The 19,850-nt window shown below is 39.9% G+C and overlaps 1 protein-coding gene and 1 long non-coding RNA gene across 2 annotated transcripts in view; one reads left to right on the top strand and one right to left on the bottom strand.

The window, feature by feature from the left end:
- LOC126399102 (uncharacterized) overlaps positions 1 to 19,850 on the bottom strand; it is a 422,917-nt gene that overhangs the window by 222,670 nt on the left and 180,397 nt on the right. The gene's annotated exons all lie outside the window — the stretch shown is intronic.
- si:dkey-1j5.4 (leucine-rich repeat-containing protein 15) overlaps positions 8,071 to 19,850 on the top strand; it is a 59,652-nt gene continuing 47,872 nt past the window's right edge. Inside the window, exons 1-3 of the mRNA XM_050058869.1 lie at positions 8,071 to 8,315; positions 10,421 to 10,603; positions 12,315 to 12,499. Of these exons, the coding sequence (XP_049914826.1) occupies positions 8,300 to 8,315; positions 10,421 to 10,603; positions 12,315 to 12,499 (384 nt within the window). The 5' untranslated portion in view covers positions 8,071 to 8,299. The remainder of the gene's footprint in view (positions 8,316 to 10,420; positions 10,604 to 12,314; positions 12,500 to 19,850) is intronic.

The following is a 19,850-nucleotide window of genomic DNA, read 5'->3' as shown; positions in this document are numbered from 1 at the left end:
CTGACAAGTAAAGAACAGTCCCTAAAGTGCGGTGAGGTTTGTGGAAATGTGAACTGCTCGTTTCTCCTCTGACACGTCACATACCTGAGTGCTGCCAGGGCTCGCTTGGTATTTCTGGGCAGTCATAACACCAACGAAGACTTCTTGGACCTGGAGCCGGGCTTGTCGGTCACCGGTAAGCCGTTATCATGCGCCGCCGTATTTGACAGGAATACGTATTTCTGTCTGTGTCTGTGACCCCCGTTCAACCCACAACCGGCAGGATTCGCCCTTAGTTTCTGCTGCGGCTTGGCTGCTCCCTGGTTTATCCAACCAGCATTAGCTTCTGTTCCTCATCTCCACCGGTCAAGCTGGCGCTGATGTTTACATCCATTATCGTTGTCAGTAATGCCTGCTATGAGCATGCCGCCGGCTCTCGCGTTGTTTTCGAGATGCAAACTGTTAAAGTCAGTCAACCGATTGCTAGTCTCGCGATACCCGATCCATGACTCTACAATCGATTCATCTAAGGATTCATGGCTGATTCGTATCGACTGAGGAAGCTGCTACCGACGTAGCCGTATCTCTCGCTTGTCAAACCAGATATCCGGTCGTATCGGTTAATCGTTCCCAACCCTGCTACAGAGCGATGTGCAGTAGATGTTGTGTGCCCAGAAAGAATCCATATGATGAACTGATACATAGAATGTAAACATATATGTGACGCGCAATCTGTAAAACAACAGAAAGGAAGAGGAACAGAATGAAACAACAAAGGCAAGTAATTTAAGACTTTGTGTCATCCTAATTTATCATGTCCTCATACATGGGAGGACTATGAGAGAGGCTAATCAAAAATTAAAACCCAAGCTAACCATTTACACTGTTGCATCCACTGTCCATGCTTTCAGAAGTGAAAACAGTGTGTTGTGCATCTGCCTGGGGCCTCCTACCAGTTGGTTGTACACAAACCACCTCAATGGCCCCTTTCAACAAGAAGGAGCGGTGGTTGTACTGAGAGCAACCTCCAGATGTCTGAGCTCCTCACCCTATCTTTAAGGCTGAGTCCAGCCACCCCAAGGATAAAACTCATTCTGCTGCTTGCATCTGGATCTCATTCCTTTGGTCACTACTCAAACCCATAGCTGAAAATTTGGGATGTAGATGGACCAGTAGACTGAAAGTTTTGCCTTCTGGCTCAACTCCCTCTTCACCATGATAGTTCAGCACAGCACCTGCCTCACTGCAGATGCCACAACAAACCACTGATCCATCTTACACTCCATTTCACCCTCACACGTGAACAAGTCCCCAAGATACTTGAACTCCTTTGCCTGGGGCAGTGACTCTTTTCCAACACATTTTGTGGCAAAGAATCATGGCCTCAGACTTGAGGTACTGATTCTCAACCCAACTGCTTCGCACTCGGTGTCCCAGTGCATGCTGGAGGTGACTGTGTGATGAAATTAACAGAACCACATCATCTGCAAAAAGTTAAGATGCAATACTGAGGTCCCCAAAGTGGACCCCTTCGTCTCCCCGGTTGTGCATGAGATCCTGTCTTAAGAATATCACAAACAGACAAAGGACAACCTTGGTAGAGGCCAACACCCAGTGAGAATGTGTTTGACTTTATGCCAAGTGTGTGGACACAGCTCTCACTTTAGTCATACAGGGATTGGCTGTCTTGTAGCAATGACCCCAGTACCCCGTATTCCTACAGTACTCCCAAGGTTCAACAGTCACACCCAGGAATAAACTTTCCCAGGGAGGCTGAGCAGTGTGATAATTAAAGCACACCCTCTAGTCATGCCACTCCACAGGCACTGTACCCTACCTCCATGTGGCACGGAAAAGGCGTGTCAGCCAAGACACCCCCACAATGTCCAGAGCCTTCAGCATCTCAGGGTGACTCTCATCCACGCCAGGGGCCTTGCCATTGAGAAGCTTTTTGAGTACTTCAGCAAAACTCTGCCAGGGATATTAAAGCCTCCTCCATCGTGGACATAATGGTCGGGTTTAGGAGTTCGTCAAAGTGTTCTTTCTACCTCTTGACAATTTCCCCAGTCTGGGACAGCAGTTTTCCTCCCATGCTGAACACAGCCTGAGACGAGCCCTGCTTTATCTTCCTGAGGTATAGAAAGGTCTGTCAGAGAAGCCAACCAAAAGTCCTTCTCCATAGCCTCCTTGAACTCCTACATCCATTTTTTGCCTCTGCATCCACAACAGCTGCAGCCCCTCTGGCCAACCAGTACCCGTCTGCTGCTTCAGGAGACCCCTGTGCCCAACCTCCCCTGGGATGCATGAGAAGTTCTTCCAGAGGTGGGAGATGTCAGATGTTCCCAGTTCACCCTCACTACTAGGGTTAGGAACGATTAACCGATATATATCCGGTTTGACAAGCGAGAGATACGGCTACGTCGGTAGCAGCCTCCTCAATCGATACGAATCAGCCATGAATCCTTAGATGAATCGATTGTAGAGTCATGGATTCGGGTATCGCGAGACTAGCAATCGGTTGACTGGCTTTAACAGTTTGCATCTCGAAAACAACGCAAGAGCCGGCTGCTCCGTAGCAGGCATTACTGACAACGATAAAGTCTATGATGTAAACTGATAACGGCTTACCGGCCGGCGACCGAGAAGCCCGGTCCAAGAAGTCTTCGTCGGTGTCATGACTGCCCAGAAATACCAGCCAAGCCCTGGCAGCACTCAGGTATGTGACGTGTCAGAGGAGAAATGAGCAGTTCACATTTCCACAAACCTCACCGCACTTTAGGGACTGCTCTTTACATGTCAGAGGAGGAGGGTGGCTGGTTGATTTTTATTTTATTTATTTATTTTATTTTGATCCCCCCTATGTTAATCACTTATTGATGCTGTTTTTGAAGTATGAATAAGTCAATAAGTAATTTATTCCATTGAAATATCATTGATGTATTATAGAAAAGTGATTTATCTTTTTATAAATGACAAACACAGAGTGTAGCAAACACAGAGAAATAGTCTGACATGCTGTCAGTGATAAGCTGCTAGTCATCACAGTCCATGATATCAACTAATAACAGGAGATGTCAGATTCTGCCCCTACATTGCATGTTATTATTTTATTCTGCTTTATGTTTATATTGTACAGCGTTATAATAAACTTTATTCCAGACTCAAGTCCATATAAGATACGTACAAAAACACAGACAATACCATAAAAGCAACACAACAAGTAGTTTTAAAACACTTAAACTTTACTTAAAGTTCACTTCACTTAAAGTTTAAAACTTCTTCTCAATTTTATATTGATCCCATCCAACAAAATGATGTTCATTCAGCAAGTCTTTTTTTGGTCCATGTCTAAAAATAAATACATTTGACATGTGATTTTGTTGTTGTTTGACTTTTTATTTTATTTTTGCCAGTGCCATACAGCAACAATGCTTGGGGATGTGGTCTATTACAAATCTGAAAATACTGTAAGAATGTCACTTTTATAGAATTGGCTTCTTTATTTTATAATGTATGATTAATGTCTACATCAACAAATGTTAACCATAGAATCGTATCGAATCGTATCAAATCGCATCGAATCGTATCGTTCCTGCACTGTATCGAATTGTATCGAATCGTTCTGTATTAAAAATATATCGTTTTTGAAACCTGATGATACAATCACAGAGATTATCCTGATCCAGATACTACAAGATCAGGATTACAGAATCTAGCTTTGCAGTCTATGGATAGGTGACCATCAGTTGGTCAAAGTAAAACATTTCATTAACACAGATATGAAGATGTTGGGGAGTGTAAATCAGTTTGGATATTAATCTGCATGTATTAATCCCATTATAGGCCAGAATTTCAGAACTGGCTAGGTGTGGTTATGACCATCCCTTTGGTCTAATTTTCACTGTATTTGGTATTGTTGTTTTGTGACTTCTATGTCTAAACACATAAATGAACAACTTAATCCACAAATTATCATGATGTGGATGATGTTAGTGTGAAAGAAGTACATACTGTGACAGATTTTTTTCACAAGTACATGCTTGAAAAGGCACAGACTGGCCAACTGGAAGTTTGGGGATTCCCAGTGGGCATGTCTTGTGGGGCGCTGGATGGACCCTGGTATTATACAGCAGCAGCAGCAGCAGCAGCAGCAGCCAGCAGTAGGGCTGGTACAGTATGATATGCTTATCTCCCGATTCAACACTATCTCAATACAGATTCTGTATGTTTGTGGTTTTTAAGTATTGCTATTCTCCAAGTGTTGCTCATCAATATTATGATTCATTGTGTTTTTTTTGTTTTGTTTTTGTTTACTTTTTTTCACACTAGACCATAAGGAAAAGAAAATCATCCACATCTAGAGACTGTATGCTATGAGACATATTTCCAAAAACGATGCACATCTCATGTCAGTTATTTCAGTATGTCATAACCAAGAAACGTTGTTAAGTTAATTTAATCAGTTTGTCTTGTGTCTATGTTGTCTCGTGATTTCCTGTTTTATTTTGAAAGTTAACTCTCCTCTCGTTTCAGGCAACTTGCTCCTTCCCCTGTGTGTTTTCCCGCTGGTCTGATTGTCTGCCCCGCCCCTGATTGTTTCCACCTGTGCCCTTACCCTGTGTGTGTATATATTGTCTGTGTCTCCCTTTGTCCTGTGCCAGTTCGTCTTGTCCTTTGTGTCAGAGAACCAGCGTCGTATCCATGCCATTTTGCCATTGCCATTGTCAGGTCTTGTTATTTTGATACTTTGTTCATGTTTGTCTTCTGTTTGTTTTTTCATAGTGATAGTTCAGCCTCAGTAGAGTGATTTTCTGTTTGTTTCTCAGTCTAGCGTTTATTTCCTAGATCTCTTTTTGTTCTTAGCTTTAGTGTAGGTTTTTCCTCTTTCAAGAGTGATTTTCATTTTGTGTTTAATAAACTTTGATTTTGTACTTTGTCTGTCGAGTCGTGCATTTGGGTTCAGGTCCTTTGTTCGGTCGTGACACAGTAGCATCACACAGTGCATAGAAAAGTGGTAAATAAACTACTAACTATTGTTGTCTAATTTTTACAATTATATTCCAGTGAAGGACTTTGTGATGTTGCTCTGACAGGTTCTATATTACATGAACTGTACTGACTTATACTAATTGTATGTTGCATGTAAAAACAGAATGAATATAAAATATACTTTACACTTACCGCCTACTGGATGGCGCTCTTGGATTAAAGAGAAAGCCTCAAGGAATGGCAATTCAGTGTGTTTTCAACCTTTTGTTGAACAAAAAGCACCATCTAGTGGCCATCACTACTTACTGTCTCGTACTTTCTCAGCCTCCCCCTCATACCGCCTTGATTTGCTCAGCCTCCCCCTCGTACCGCCTTGAGTTGCTCGTTCTCTCTGTGTGTGTCTCTCTCTCTGTGTGTCTCTGTCTGTCTCTGTCTCTGTCTCTGTCTGTCTGTCTCTCTCTCTTTCTCTCTCTCTCTCTCTCATATAATTTCCCCATCCATACTAGATGGCGGTCTTGCTGGTTCTCCGAGCTGAGAGGGTCTATGGCTAATTGAGCAACACCTGGGCCCGGTCTGTGCTCCAGCATAAACACTCCCTCTGTCATCAGTCTCGCTCTCTCTCATGGCCTTAAGACAGCTATGGGTTCTTCTGCTTTGTTTTCCACAGGCACACACTGCCATGCACCCACACACACATGCACCTCATAACTGATTACTGACTATACTCATTGTGTTGTTTGATTTAACTTGTGTTTTTTGTAAATCAATTATCATTATTGTCAGCCAGCTAATTTTTCTCCTGTTTCTTGCTTTTGAGCTGCTCAAATGGGCCATATACAGACCAAAAGAGACAAGAATTAGCTAGCTAGTCACCTCACAGTTCCTCCACCTTTCCCTGCTGCTGGGAGACTATTTTGGGGAGGAGAGCAGGCTGAAGTTGTAGAAACAGACTCAGTAGCAGATTTGGTCCTCCTAATGCTGACTCCATGGCTACATCCTTGCCATCCGCCATTGTCTGCTTTCTTGTTTTGGGCTTGTTTTTCATTAAACGTATATGCTGTTACGTTACCCATAAATTACCACAATAAAAGTGGCAACTTCTTTCCACCTCTGGATTTGAATTATATCAATTTGGCCATTAGAAAAAATATTTTAAAAATCGTAAAAACAAAAATACCAATTAATTGTACAAATCTCAGCTACAGCAACACGATTGGTGCAATCCATTATAGGAGGTTGGAGCCAGTTGCCATCACAACTAAAACTGATCCTCGCTCAACTCAAATTTCTTTTAATTAGTACACCAGACACACAATAAATGTCACATGACCCTTGTCTGACAGGAATTTTATGTCAGTTTAAAGTTTTATTATATGTCAAATGAACATAAAAACATTGAGCATAAAAACATTGAGTACATATTTTACAACAGTTATTTTTAATTTATTGAAATATATATAAAAAAGTATATTGTGGCAAGGCAAACTCAGACTCAGACTTAAAAAAATTGTGACAACTGCCATGAAGCTAATAGGGAAACATGACAAATTCCAGTCTTTCCAGTCAGTAAATGACTACCCAACTAGGGTAGTGGGGAGGCCTACTGCAATGGATCCACTACCCAAGTCCCACTAACCCACTTATCTTAAGTGCTTTTTATTTGACCTCAGCACCACTTTATGTTTGCCACTTTATGTGTATGTATCCACACAAGCGGGAGGTCACTAACTGTGTATGCCTTAACTCATGGTGCAAAACATCTTTTACCACAACATTAACTGTATCAACTCATAACCATTTTTAAATACATAAACATTAATCACTGTGTAATGGGCAACGTGAGTGGTTAAGAACACATTTAAACAGTTTTCTTCGGCTTATGGCCTTAAACACATTGTCTCGCGGCATGCTGGAACACTCCACCCATTTAGCCCCAACATGCCACAATGTGTTAAGTGCACAATGATAGTGTTGTTCATTGGCCTTAAACAAGTAAGGAAAAATTGACTTTAAACTTTTAACTTTACAAGCTATGTGCAGGCTAAATAGTAAATTGTTTTTGTTAACCTTGGGGTTTAATGAAATGCATTTTGCCCATTTCCAATTTTGCTAGTCAGATGTTTAGAGGAGTTTACATGAAATTTCTCTATGAAGTGTTGAAAAGGGGCATTAAGTCCACCTATAAAGGGATAAAAAAATTATTTGTTAGTTACTCTACAGGTGAACATGGCTCTGAACAAGTCAGGAAATGGAAGGAGGAGGAGGAGGGAGCAGTAACTAGCACACAAAGCAAATTAGAGATCCAAACTCAGGTGTTAGCAAAACATCCCCTAGCACAAAAACTGTATTAGTGTAAAAATTATAGCCCGTCGGTCACTCATATTAAAGGCCTCAACATCTCAAAGGTTATTTGAATTACTTTTGCCCCTCAGCTGCAGTCACGCAACCAGTTGAGACTCCAGAATGTCAGTGTTCCTGGCCAAAAGGAAGTCTGACACATAACCTCTCTTAAATGACATTTTAATGACAGTTTGAACAGATTAGACAAATAAGATAAAACATGTTAATTAGTGACATCTTTGGACGGAGCCAGGTTAGCTCTCTTCATGTGTGCTAAGCTAAGCAAACTGGTTGCTACAAGTAGCAACATACTTAACAATCAATATAAGAGTGGTATCGATCTTCTTGTCTAACTCTGCAAGGAAGTGAAGCAAGTATATCCCAAAATGTTGAACCCTTCATTTTAGCTCAGTTTCTAAATAATGGACTATTCCATAAATTGTAGAGCTGAAAATGTCCTTACTTTGAATGCCAGGAGTTAGATCTCATGAAGACAGAATCAAAATAACACCCATCCCCCACACACACCATGCAAACATACTACACACACACAGTTGGTAGACGTGGCAGTGTAAAATGGAACGATGCCATAATCTGTGGATGCCACATTTCTCTGGGCTCTGTGACATTGCAGAGCTGGCGGATCCAGGAGTTTCACACCCTGCTCTCACTGTCTGCTCTGTCATCCCACACTGTTACGCTGGCAAGTGTTATACAAAGCAATTCATATGCTGCATACTCTCATCTCCCTGTTTCAGAACACAGGCAGAGGTGAGTAGATTGCAGTTCTCCCTCTGATGTTCAGAAGAATTTGTGCATCTACTAAATTTGTTTTTAAAGCTCAGTGGAAGTGAGGTCACAGAAAACAGTGCTTATTCTTATTACAGAACAGTGTCACTGACACTCTCAAAGGAAACACTGAGAACCAGTTTGAGTGGTGAAAACAAAGTGGACATTTATCTGGAGAACCTAGTGCTGTTCAGTTAGTGGAATGGCAGCCTGTTCAGGTAAGTGGCACCCAGCAGGAGGAAAAAAGCTTTTAAATGAGCTTCAGCTTTCTTTTGGTTTTTCCAACTTGGATCAGCTTTCGACTCGAATGGAAGAAGTCAAACACAGCTAAGCCAGTTCAGTTATTTGAAACAATAATCAAGTATTAATGTTAAAAGCTGCTCTTTGTTCTACAGTGTCACTGTTTGCATGTGTGTGTGTCGTTGGAGAGGGTTGCTCCTTTTGATGTTTCAAAACATTGTTATTGCACATGGTAGGCTTTAAAATGTGATAGCTGTAGATACATTTGAGATTTTTCACATCCCTTTATTTCCAAGTATTTTGGCAATTTTTTAAAGAAACTCTTCTTTAAAATTACTTTTACACATTTTTATTTTTTAGTTCTTATGTACGTTCCAACTATTTGTGGAGACCTCACCCCTTACCCCAGATTTATTTAGAGAGGACAACTCTGCACTGCATGTGATCAGATTTGTCATCCATTTTGCATCTTTGCCATAGTATGAGCCTGGTCATCTTTTACACATTTGGTTTCCTCAGCTATTAACAGACTTTTAAATGTTATTACAATCCAAAACTTTTCAGTGCTGGATGTTGAAATAGACGCTGGTTACACTGTACCCAGCAAGCATTTTTCCAGCGAAAGACATTCAGAAAAGATAAAAAAACAAGAGTTTTTTTCACTGACTATTTGACAGACATCGGTTGAACATTCACATTTTGACCATATTTCACCTGAATTTTCAATAGTGAGATTTTTCATCCTCTACAGTGTGCAAACAATACCATATCGTAATTTTGGAGCGTTACTAACAAATCACATCCAGTTTTCACAGCTAAGTGACAATATAAAAAATCCTGGTGAAATATGGTCTAAATGTAAATGTTCAAACAACGTCTTCAAAAAGTCGGTGAAAAAACATTCACTTTTGAACCAGTTCTAAATGTCTTTTCACCAGTGACCATAGTCGTTTTCTAAACATCTTTTAAATGAAAAATGACAGCAGCGCTGTGTCTTTCTTAGTGTTGCTGCAGAACTTGTGAATCAGTGAGTGGGGTAGAGCAGTGTGAGAGAGGAGAGATGCACACTAGCATGGCTTTTCAGAAGAATAACGTTATGTAATGCAACTTGACCCTATATCAATATAAACGGTATTGACTAAATCCTTCTTGAAAATATATCAAAAGCCTAGTCCCAGTTAAATGCCCAGTCCCATTTACTAGCCCACTGTGGCTACACATTTTGACAAATCAAGGCCTGTCTACACGCTTGGTCTGGTTGCCAAGCAGTTGATGTTTGAGTATTTTTTCAACAGGATAAAGTGGTGCTGTGTCGGTATGTCGGGTGCTGTAATCCTTGAGTGCCATACTCTCTTTCACTCTCTCTGATGCGCTGTCTGTCATAGCTATATCAAATGCATGATTCATAGTTGATATATTATCTGAAGCCTCATTTTTATACAATATTCCAACTGGTTTAAACAAACAATTTGATTCTATTTCCAAATCTTTGCTGATTAACAGTTTTGAGTCAAAGGAATTAAGACCTGTCCAATATAGACACCTATCCCAACTTAATATTTATTATTATTATCATTATTATTATTATTATTGTTGTTATTGTTGTTGTTGTTATTGCTATTAGTATTATTATACAAGGGATCAAATCAGAAATCATCATCACTTTCCTATCTAGCTCAAAGATAAGCTCCAGTAGCATAGACATAATGTTTTTATTTCACAAGCATCAGCAATCTTTCTGCAACAGCTGTCATTTCCAGCAAAACACAGCATTTTGTTGTTCTTCCTGTGTTTTCCTGATGCCCCTGACCTCTGAGAGATGGTAAAACTACTCCCCCTGCTGTCTAAAGTAAACACCTACATCAGGACTGCTGAGGCAGGGAATCCTACTTTCAGGAGTTTATTTCCTGTATTCATTTATATTTGTACTTTTACTACCTCGTTACATAATACTACTATTACTGCTAATGATAAAATTATAATTATGTATGTCATTATAATTACATATGCTTTCTCAATGTCAAGGTTATCCCAAGGCTCTCTATCTCTCTCTCTCTGTCTCTCCCCATCCTCTACCCTGCAGGGGACAAGAAGCTTATAGGATGGTTTATGCTAGTGATCCTATGGATGGCTGTGGAGGGGTGTCCTCACATCTGTAAATGTTCCAGAAAATCCAGTCCTGAAAAGTCAGAGGTCAATTGTCATAAGAGGGGTCTTCGTGTCTTTCCCTCCATGCTGCCTTCTGATGCCTGGATTCTCAAACTAGGTGAATTCCCAGTAGTTAATCAAATCATCCTGAGATTATTGTGACATTAAAGCCACTTGATCTGGCATTTCCTGTAAGTAAACATAAACATAAACATAAGTAGGTAGTAAGTAAGTAAAGTTTATTTGTATAACACCTTTCACAGATAAAAAAAAAATCTGTGTTATACATTAAAAATAAATAAGCAATAGAAGCAATATAAAAATAAAAATAAATTAGCAGTGACAAAGCATAGAGCTGACAAGTTAAATCCAACCCGATCTCACTCGAAAGTCAGTGACTTCCAGTATCAGACACCGATGAATAAAGCCGTCCTTTCATGTTGACATGATATGCAGCTGGGCGCGGGGCATAAGGGGGAAGCACAGAAGGGCAACAATGTAAGTTAAAGGGGTAGGGCATGTGAGAGGGGTGGTGGATGGGTCCAACAACCACTGAACACACCACCCAAGAGACCGGTGTTCACTTCCTCTAAGATTGTAAAGCCAATCCCTTTTTTCCTAAACCCAACCACGTGCATGTGCTCACCAAACGTAACCACGTTGTTTGTTGTCAAAGGAAAAAAAGGTCAATTTGTGATATTGTCCCGACATATTGCATTTATTTTGAGTGAGACTGTATGCAAATTGTACATTTCCTGTAAAAAACAAAACAAAAAAAACAAACAATGCATGCAACAGGCTGAAGTTGATAGAACGTCAATAACCGACACATAGCGATGGCTGAATGGAGCCTTATGAAGCATCTCCTTCATGTTTTGAGCCCACTAGATGGCGCTCTTGGTTTAAAAAGAAAGACCCAAAGGATGGCTTTTGTTGAATAAAAAGCACCATCTAATGGGCTCAGAAAATAAAGAAAATGCTTCATGAGGCTTCATGAGGCCATCACTACCAACACACCCAGGGTACCTTGCATGTCATATCTCAACGTGAAAAGACCATGACCAGACAGCAATACGTCATGAAGTTCAAGTGAAATTGTGTCATTAAATCAGGGCAATGACAATTCAAATAAGGTCACCCATATGCAAACAGGGAATAAAACACATAAAAGGTAATACATTATGTGGATGATGTAACAAAAAGCCTGTCTTAATCAAAATGTTTTCAGCTGAAGCATGAAGTTATCACAGGAAGCTAGGGATCGCAGGGATAAGGGGAGATTATTCCATTAAATGGGTGCAACATCTTGAAAAGTGCTGTCACTCAGGTTATACAGCGGTTATAAGTAGTGATGGCCTCATGAAGCCTCATGAAGCATTTTTCTTTATTTTCTGGGCCCACTAGATGGCGCTCTTGGTTTAAAGAGAGAGGCTCAAAGAATGGCAATTCGGTGTGTTTTAAACCTTTTATTGAACAAAAAGCACCATCTAGTGGGCTCAGAAAATAAAGAAAATGCGTCATGACGCTTCTTGAGGCCATCACTAAGTTACAAGGGACAGCTGGAAACTTTTGTTAAGATGACCTCAGTGGTCAACTAGACAAATACATGAGAAGCAGCGACAATTACTTGGATGTTTGACCAGGCAAGGCTTTAAAGTACGCACATGTATTTTAAAATGGATGCAGACTTTAATGGGAAGCCAGTGAAGAGCAGATAAAATTGGCGTGATATGTGATCTCTTTTTGTTTCTCTTGTTTTGTTTTTCTTGTTTTTAAGCAGTGTGGGGCATAACTGCATTGGTATCCTACTCTCTTTCTGTTATCTAAAGGTGAGAATGGTATCACAGACCTGAAGGCTAATGCTCTGAGATCAATTCCAAAGATTGAGAGTATCAACCTGGAAAAAAATGCCATCAGGTCCCTCCACCCCCAGGCCTTCTCTGGTGCAGAGCAATTGATGCTCCTCAATCTCTATGGCAACCACATCACCAACCTTCCACCGAGGGGATTCCAGGTAAGGAGGAGAAATAGATTACTTGTAGGACTGATACCCTGTCATGGGTTGGTTGATTAGATGGTTCATATGCTCATAACCAAATTAAATTCTAAATGGTGGGATAATTGCTGGTGGTATTTTCATAAAGCCATGTGTCCACCAGAGCATTTTTCCCAGCTGAAAACACCAGGGGCCTCATGTACAAAGACTTGTGTGGATTTCCTACTGAAATATGGCGTGTGCTTAAATCCAGAAAACGTCGTACGCACAAAAACATTCAGATGTGTGACTCCGTGCCTATGCATGAATCCAAGCACATTTCCTTTGTACATCCCAATCAACGTTGAATTGAGCGCACATGTTGGAGTACCTGACCCCTCCCTGTCCACTCCCCCATTTAAATATGCAAATCATATTTCAATGGGCCCTGCACCCGAGATTCACCTCTCTGCACGATCAGAAAACTAAAACAAAAGAATGAGTAAGACGGGAAAAAAGAAAAACTTCACAGAATGTGAAGGAAGTGGAGATGCTATTCACTGCAGTGAAGGCACGCAAAAATGTACTTTTTGGCACGCTGTCCTCCAGCATCAATACTAAATGCAAGAGGAGTGAGTGGGAGAGTGTGTGTGTGGCTGTCAATGCTGTGGGGTCAGAAAAGCATAAACACGCAGAATTAAAAAAGAAGTGGTCCGACATTAAGGTGGACGTGAAGCGGAGGACAGCTGCCCACCTCCAAAGTGTGGACAGAGAGTCACCGCAATTGTGGGTGACACTGCTCTCTCAGGGGTGGTGGGAGCACATGTGGGTGACTCAGATTACCCCAAGGTAAATACCTATAAATTTATGTAACTGATGTTGGGATTCACAGGACCACAGAGATCATTTGGTAAAATCTAAACGGAACATTAGAAGGCTTTTTCCTCTGCATGCTCTTTGTCTTCAAACAAAGAGAGCTATGTGACACCCATCTCCACAGGAGGTCTCACCACACACCTCAGTGAGACTCAAGTCCCAAAACTTGATTAGACAGGACTTTTACAGTGACATGTGACTCTGATTTCACAGGCATCTGTAGATTGTCTGCTCCCTTCAGACAAATCGCTCTTGCTCCAGCTGCTGAACAGCTCACACCTCTTTCCGGCTGGGTCTGGAACAGCTCAGAGGCCCAGACCCTTGCTCCGTAGCCCCAAACCACTAAAGGGAGGGCAAGTAGACTCATAGACTCTCTTGCAAACACAAGGTTTACAACGCGCTTTCCAGCAACAAAGAGAACCAAGTGAGTTAACACCCAGTGTCTAACTCTGCTAAACCCTGAGCGACCAGCTTCCTCAGAGTTTCACCATTGGAACAAAGGACACAACAAAGACTGCAGCTGGAACCACAGCTCTTCCCAGCCTTCCTTTGCCAGCTAACAAAGCAGTACACCACCAAGTGACTCTTTCTCCCATCCACTCAAGGATCAGTAATGTAACAACTGGGCATAGCTTTATCACAGCTTTACAGGCTAGGGTCAATGACGTGACGCTACTTTTTTTGTGTCCATATGGTTTAGTCAAATTTAAAAGGGTTAAAATTTGAAAATAAATGTATGATTAACTTACAAACTTTAATTTTGTGTGGATCCAGTATAAAATTTCTGCTTTTAATCCATTTTGAGAGAATATATTAGAGGATAATGGCAAAAATGTCTAAGTGGTGTAACCATAAAAACTTTGCACCAAATAATTAAACTTGCTTAAAAACACTAAAATTCTCAATAAAACACCATATCAACTAGTTTGGCATGATCTTATATTATTACTTTTTTATATAATAAAGGTAATGAAGTACAATTGTTCTAAATATTTAATTTGGGGAATCATGAAAGTCAAGTAAACTACATGAAGTGTCAAGTCGTGTAACCACCATTTAAGAGGCCGTTTTGTTAATATTGTAAAGAAGGTCATGTGACAGGAAATGATATTAGAGAAAAGGACCCCTGATGATCACAACTGCTGCATGACAAGGTTAGAATCTCTTAAAAATTATTCATAAATTTACGTTTTTAGACTCTGGTCAAGTTTGGTAAGTTTACATGTCAAATGGTATGACCCTAGAAAAACATTAATAATTCATAAAAAAAATAAATAAATGAATATTTACCTTAAAAATTATGTTGGAAATATTGAGACTAAGGCCATGTGCTTACACAGGTGTCCATGGTAATGCCTGTCAAATCTGATTTTAAAATGAAATGTCAAATGGTGTAACCGGTTACCGTTTCTAACAAGGAAAAAGTGGCTCGTCATAGAGTGCTAATGCTAATGAATGCTAATGAATGCTAATGAATGCTAATGCTGAAGCAAGGGCCAATTACATCCTTACAAGTTGTTGTTGTCAGGTGAAAAACGTAAAACATGAGTTAAATTTTAAGATTAAATGATTGTTGTTAGCAAATAATTTACAGTAGAAGAAATTGGTTAATTGTTGTCAGATGTTACTTTTTCTGAACTTTCTCTCTCATTAAATTTTTATAAACCGTATTCACAATAGTAGACAAGTTCACCCTCACGAGTTGTTGTCAGGTGACTTTTTTCTTAGAACTTAAGATACAAAACATGAGTTAAATTTTTAAAATGAAACATGATTGTAAAATGTTTTTTTTGTTTTAGCAAATAATTTACAGTAGAAGAAATCAGCTCACTGCTGTCAGATGTTCTTTTTTCTGAACTGAAATAACATGAAAAAAAAAAGTTCACTTAACCTTGTTGACTGTCATATTTGATTTTCAGTGTCATTTTCTTCAACAATGGTGTTTGACTGTAGAAGGAACATGGTCAGGCAGTGTATCATATTTTTATGAAAAATAAAAGTTACACCAATTGACACAACCCAGTGTCATTTGGTGTAGGCCTAACTGGTATTTTTTCATAAAAAATATGATTATGAACAGTGAAATAAATGTGGAGTAAAATGTGGAATAAATGTAATCCACTTTTGCAGTGCAACACTGTTTTTTAACAAATTTTGCATAATTTGTCGAGCGTTATTTAGAAAAAAAATGGTGTTTTTAGGAAATGTCCTGCTCAATATTGCCAAAATGCATTCAAATTTAAAAATAGTAATACTCCAAAAATATCTTATTTCAATTTAATGCTTTTAAAATAAAGATTACAATTGGTTACACCATTTGACATTTTCAGGAGTATTCAGTCTTTCTTTTGATAAAAAAAATGGTGCAAATGTCATTTCAAATGACATAAAACCAACAAAAATACAGAATGTGCATTTTAACAAATCTGATGCATGCTTTTAAAACTATTTTTTAAGATATTTCTGAATTGCTCATGCCAACCCTTATTTGTCACTGACCCGCGAAGCAAGACTGTTTTACTTGTTCTTTGTGATTTAATGCTGTCATTGAGTTATTGCTGTGATAGATTGCAGTTAGGTCATTGATTAGTTGACTTCGCCAACGCTAAGTGTGTAGTTTGCTAATACTGTTCACAAACAGATTCTTGCACCCAACTAAACAATCTCTGCACTAATCCAGATTGTTTTCAACACAAAGCATATTCACATAGACTCATTAACAAATAAGTTTTCAACAGAGCTACACCCAAACAGGCATCTCAAAGTTCCCGCTTCTTTTCCTTTGTCTTTGTCCTGACCACACGGTCAGACAAATACCTTCCCCGACCTGAAGCCAGCTTTGATTCGGCCATCTTGTAGTTTCCTGTTGTCAGCCATTTTGTTTTGTAGACCAAACGGCTCTTTGATCACTACACCCGCCTTTGTCTTTCTCTTCTTTCTCTCTCTCACACACACACACACACACACATATATATACCAGGGTTCAACGCTAAGGTTTTTTTTCACTTGCCCGGTCGGGCAAGTTGGTCAGAGATCTACTTGCCCAAAGTCAGTTTTTACTTGCCCTATAAAAATTGTTTAATTTAAGCGGCTATCAAATAACAAAGACTGCAGTTATTTTTTATGTTATGTAAACTTTATTCACACTGTATTTATTAATTAAAACAACATATGTCATGTATTATAGCTTAATTCTGACACAAAAATGACTGAATGAGTGCAAGTGAAAACCAGGAGTACAGGCTTTATTCAGCCTTCTTTGTTTATTAGGGCTGTAGTCCCCCGCTTGATTGGTCAATTTATTGCTGTTTTAATTTAATTTCATAAGGAGTGCTACACTAGAGGCTGTCTGCGGACTGCAGCCAAGTGCTAAGTGCTAATGGGGGTGTTTTCAGAACACTCCTGTTTCACAGGTAACAGTCTGTCTTCAGAACACCCCCCTTGTTTTGACAATAATGGATTAGCACAACCCACTGGAGCGGATAGTTCAAGAAACTACCGTCAAGTCTTTCTGGAAGTTTGCAGAATATTTAACATGGTGTAGGCTATCAGAAATATTTTAATGTTTTAGTCTAATAATCGCTTAATAACTACAGGCACACCCAGGGCAGGAATTTCATGAGGGCCACAAGGGTCATGGCTCTCGTGGCCTCCTCATTTGGCCCTGTGCCCTTGAAAAAATATCTGCCCTAAGGCCACAGTGGCCTTGATGCCCCGCCCGCACTGCCTAGGTGATTTTGCGGTTTTCTCCTCTGCCTCTTTCCTGTCAACACGGCTTTGACACCTGCATCTTTTGAGAAAAAGAATGTGATGACATTCTGGACTCTTATTGAGCAACTTCAAATGAGACGATGCCTACATCACCAGTGGTGGGTTTGATTCGAGCCTGGCATGAAGCGCTCGGATGGGCTGTAACGACAGTTTGACACCAATACCGGCCAACCAGGAGACTTCATCAAACGCCCGGGCAGGGATCGGCACTGAGACTCGGTATTAAACAACCCAAGGCAAGTTTAATCAACACTGTAATAAGATCCGCCATTATCGGCGTTACTTTTTAAAGTTTCAGTTTCATGTATCATCATTCTGCAGCGGTGGGGCCGCGGTGCAGGTGAAGGGAATATAACTTCAAGATGACTCTAGTTAACGACAACTACGCTTGTTACTGTGAGTAAGTGCGATAAAACCTCTGCCAGCCAAGCCAATACTTTATCAGTACATGTGATGTAGAATATTTCAATCTGCTCTGTCCACAGACTCTTATTCACCGCTATTATGATTTATGATCGCGGTCGACACAAGCACATCGCGCTCGCGGTGCTAACAGCAAAGTGTTTTAGACTTAAAACTAAAATGAAACGCGGTGCTAACAGCAAAGTGTTTTAGACTTAAAACTAAAATGAAAGCTGTATGTATGTAGGCTAATACTTTATCTGAACATGTACCTGAGGCAGCTGACCTGCGTGTCCTCAGTAGAGGAGGGACATAGAGCAGGATGAATGACTGATACTGATGTTTGTCTTCATGCTGAGATAACGTGACTTTCTTCACTCAGTATTGTGATGTCAGGTGGAATATTTATATTCCAGTGAGATATTATTGGGTTTTAAATAGTGACTCTGTTGTTGTAAACATGACTGTTGCTGCCATGGACTGTATAAAACTATATCCACTGACCTATAAAGAAAGCATCAGGAGGTGAGGTGTGTGCATGTGTGTGTGTGGAGGAGAGGGGAGAGGGAGATGCTGGTAGAGAGATAGTGTGTGTTGTTAGATACTGTTAATGTTACTTATTATGCTTCTGTGCATTGATAGCTCTTTTCAGTCTGTTTCTGCATCATGTTGAGGAGGGCCATGCCTGTATAAATATATATATGTATGCAAAAAAAAAGTGATTGGTTGCTCGCTGCTAAAAATGTGGCCTGTCGACATTATCTGGTTTTGAAATGCGGCCCAGTTGAAATAGTAGCCTAATTGAATAGCCCTGCTGTAGTTTGTTTGTTTGTTAGCTATCTAACAACACAAAAATAGGCTAATTGTAAGCCAGTCTTGTTCAGTGAATCAGTTTATCATGTACACTCAAAAAATATTTAGGCCTAATATTTAAGATTGTTTGCTTATAAATACATGAACCTGGTTGTTCTATATTTAAAACACATTGGGTTTATTAGTGCTATCAAATAAATCACATTAATCACATTATTACTTATTATACTCATTATTATTACTTGAGCTTGTTTTATTTATTCATTTCACAGATAGTTATACATTGTTAGTCCTTAAATTCATTATGAACATGGACTTAAAATCATTGTTTTATTTTATGGCCTTGCTGCCCTGGCTTTTGGCCTTTGTGCCCTCAAAAAATTGACAACACGAAAGGCCAAGTGGCCTTGCCCCTAAAATGACGAAATTCCAGGCCTGGGCACGCCCCATGACAGCTTCAGACAGCGGAGCAGCTGAGCTCTGCTCTGTGCCTTCGGACATGCGCAGCGCAGCATGTAGAGAGGCTTCAGTGTTGATTGGCTTCACTTGTGCCATGTAACCAATCAATGGGGGCTGTGGGCAGGACATTGTTACATGTGCCTGTGACTTCAGGCAGAGAGACCGCTGCATCAGAGCTGAAAGAGCACGTTTTAAAATACATTTTTTCTATCAATTAGTTATTAAGTTTTACTATTTTTAGCAACTTGCCCGATCGGGCAAGTGAGTTGTTAGTTTACATGCCCGACCTTGAGTTTTACTTGCCCCGGGCAATTGGACAACCGTTATTGTTGAGCCCTGTATACACACCAAGCCTGTATATAGTTAGTTAGAATTTGTGTGTTTTGGTTTGCTTTGCTAGTTTGTGAATAAATATAAGTCTTTGGAATCATACCTGCTGTCTGTTTAGTGTTGCACAGGAGTGAATGGTCAACCTCTGCTGCGTCAAGAACTCTGAGATCCTTCAGGCGTTACTGTTAATTTTGGTTGTTGTCATTAACTTAATTATTAATCAAAACTCCAAATTAATAGTGTCGTGTATTTTATGAGACTGATATCTTTAACTGGCTATCATTTTTCCCTTTACGGGAATGGTGCCCCACGAGGTGATTTAATGTTAATTAAGTCACATTATTTAACATAATTATTAATTATTTAACAATAATTATTAATTATTTCCAATAGCCAATTGATCCCAACATATTTGGTGCCTCCATGTGAAGTCCAAATTTAAATCCCTACATATTTGGTGCCCCTTGGTGAGGCCTAATATGTTGATCACTACATATTTGGTGCCACGGTGTGAGACCTAAAATTATATTTATCAGATAGTGCTGTCGCAAAATTTAAGGAAATGATTACTCCGTCATTAAATTCAATACCATGTCCTTCAGTAACAGTGGTTTCCCGTACCGACTTTAACCTCTCCCGAATTGATCATCTTGTCGATAGCGCCGTAGGCTCGCTGCGAACAACACTCGACTCTGTAGCTCCTCTTAAAAAGAAGTTAACAAAGCAAAGAAAGTTTGCT

The sequence above is a fragment of the Epinephelus moara genome, chromosome 12 (assembly GCF_006386435.1).
Source record: "Epinephelus moara isolate mb chromosome 12, YSFRI_EMoa_1.0, whole genome shotgun sequence".
Taxonomy (NCBI): Eukaryota; Metazoa; Chordata; class Actinopteri; order Perciformes; family Serranidae; genus Epinephelus; species Epinephelus moara.
The sequence above is the reverse complement of the archived record's forward strand: the minus strand, read 5'-3'. Positions and strand labels throughout refer to the sequence as shown.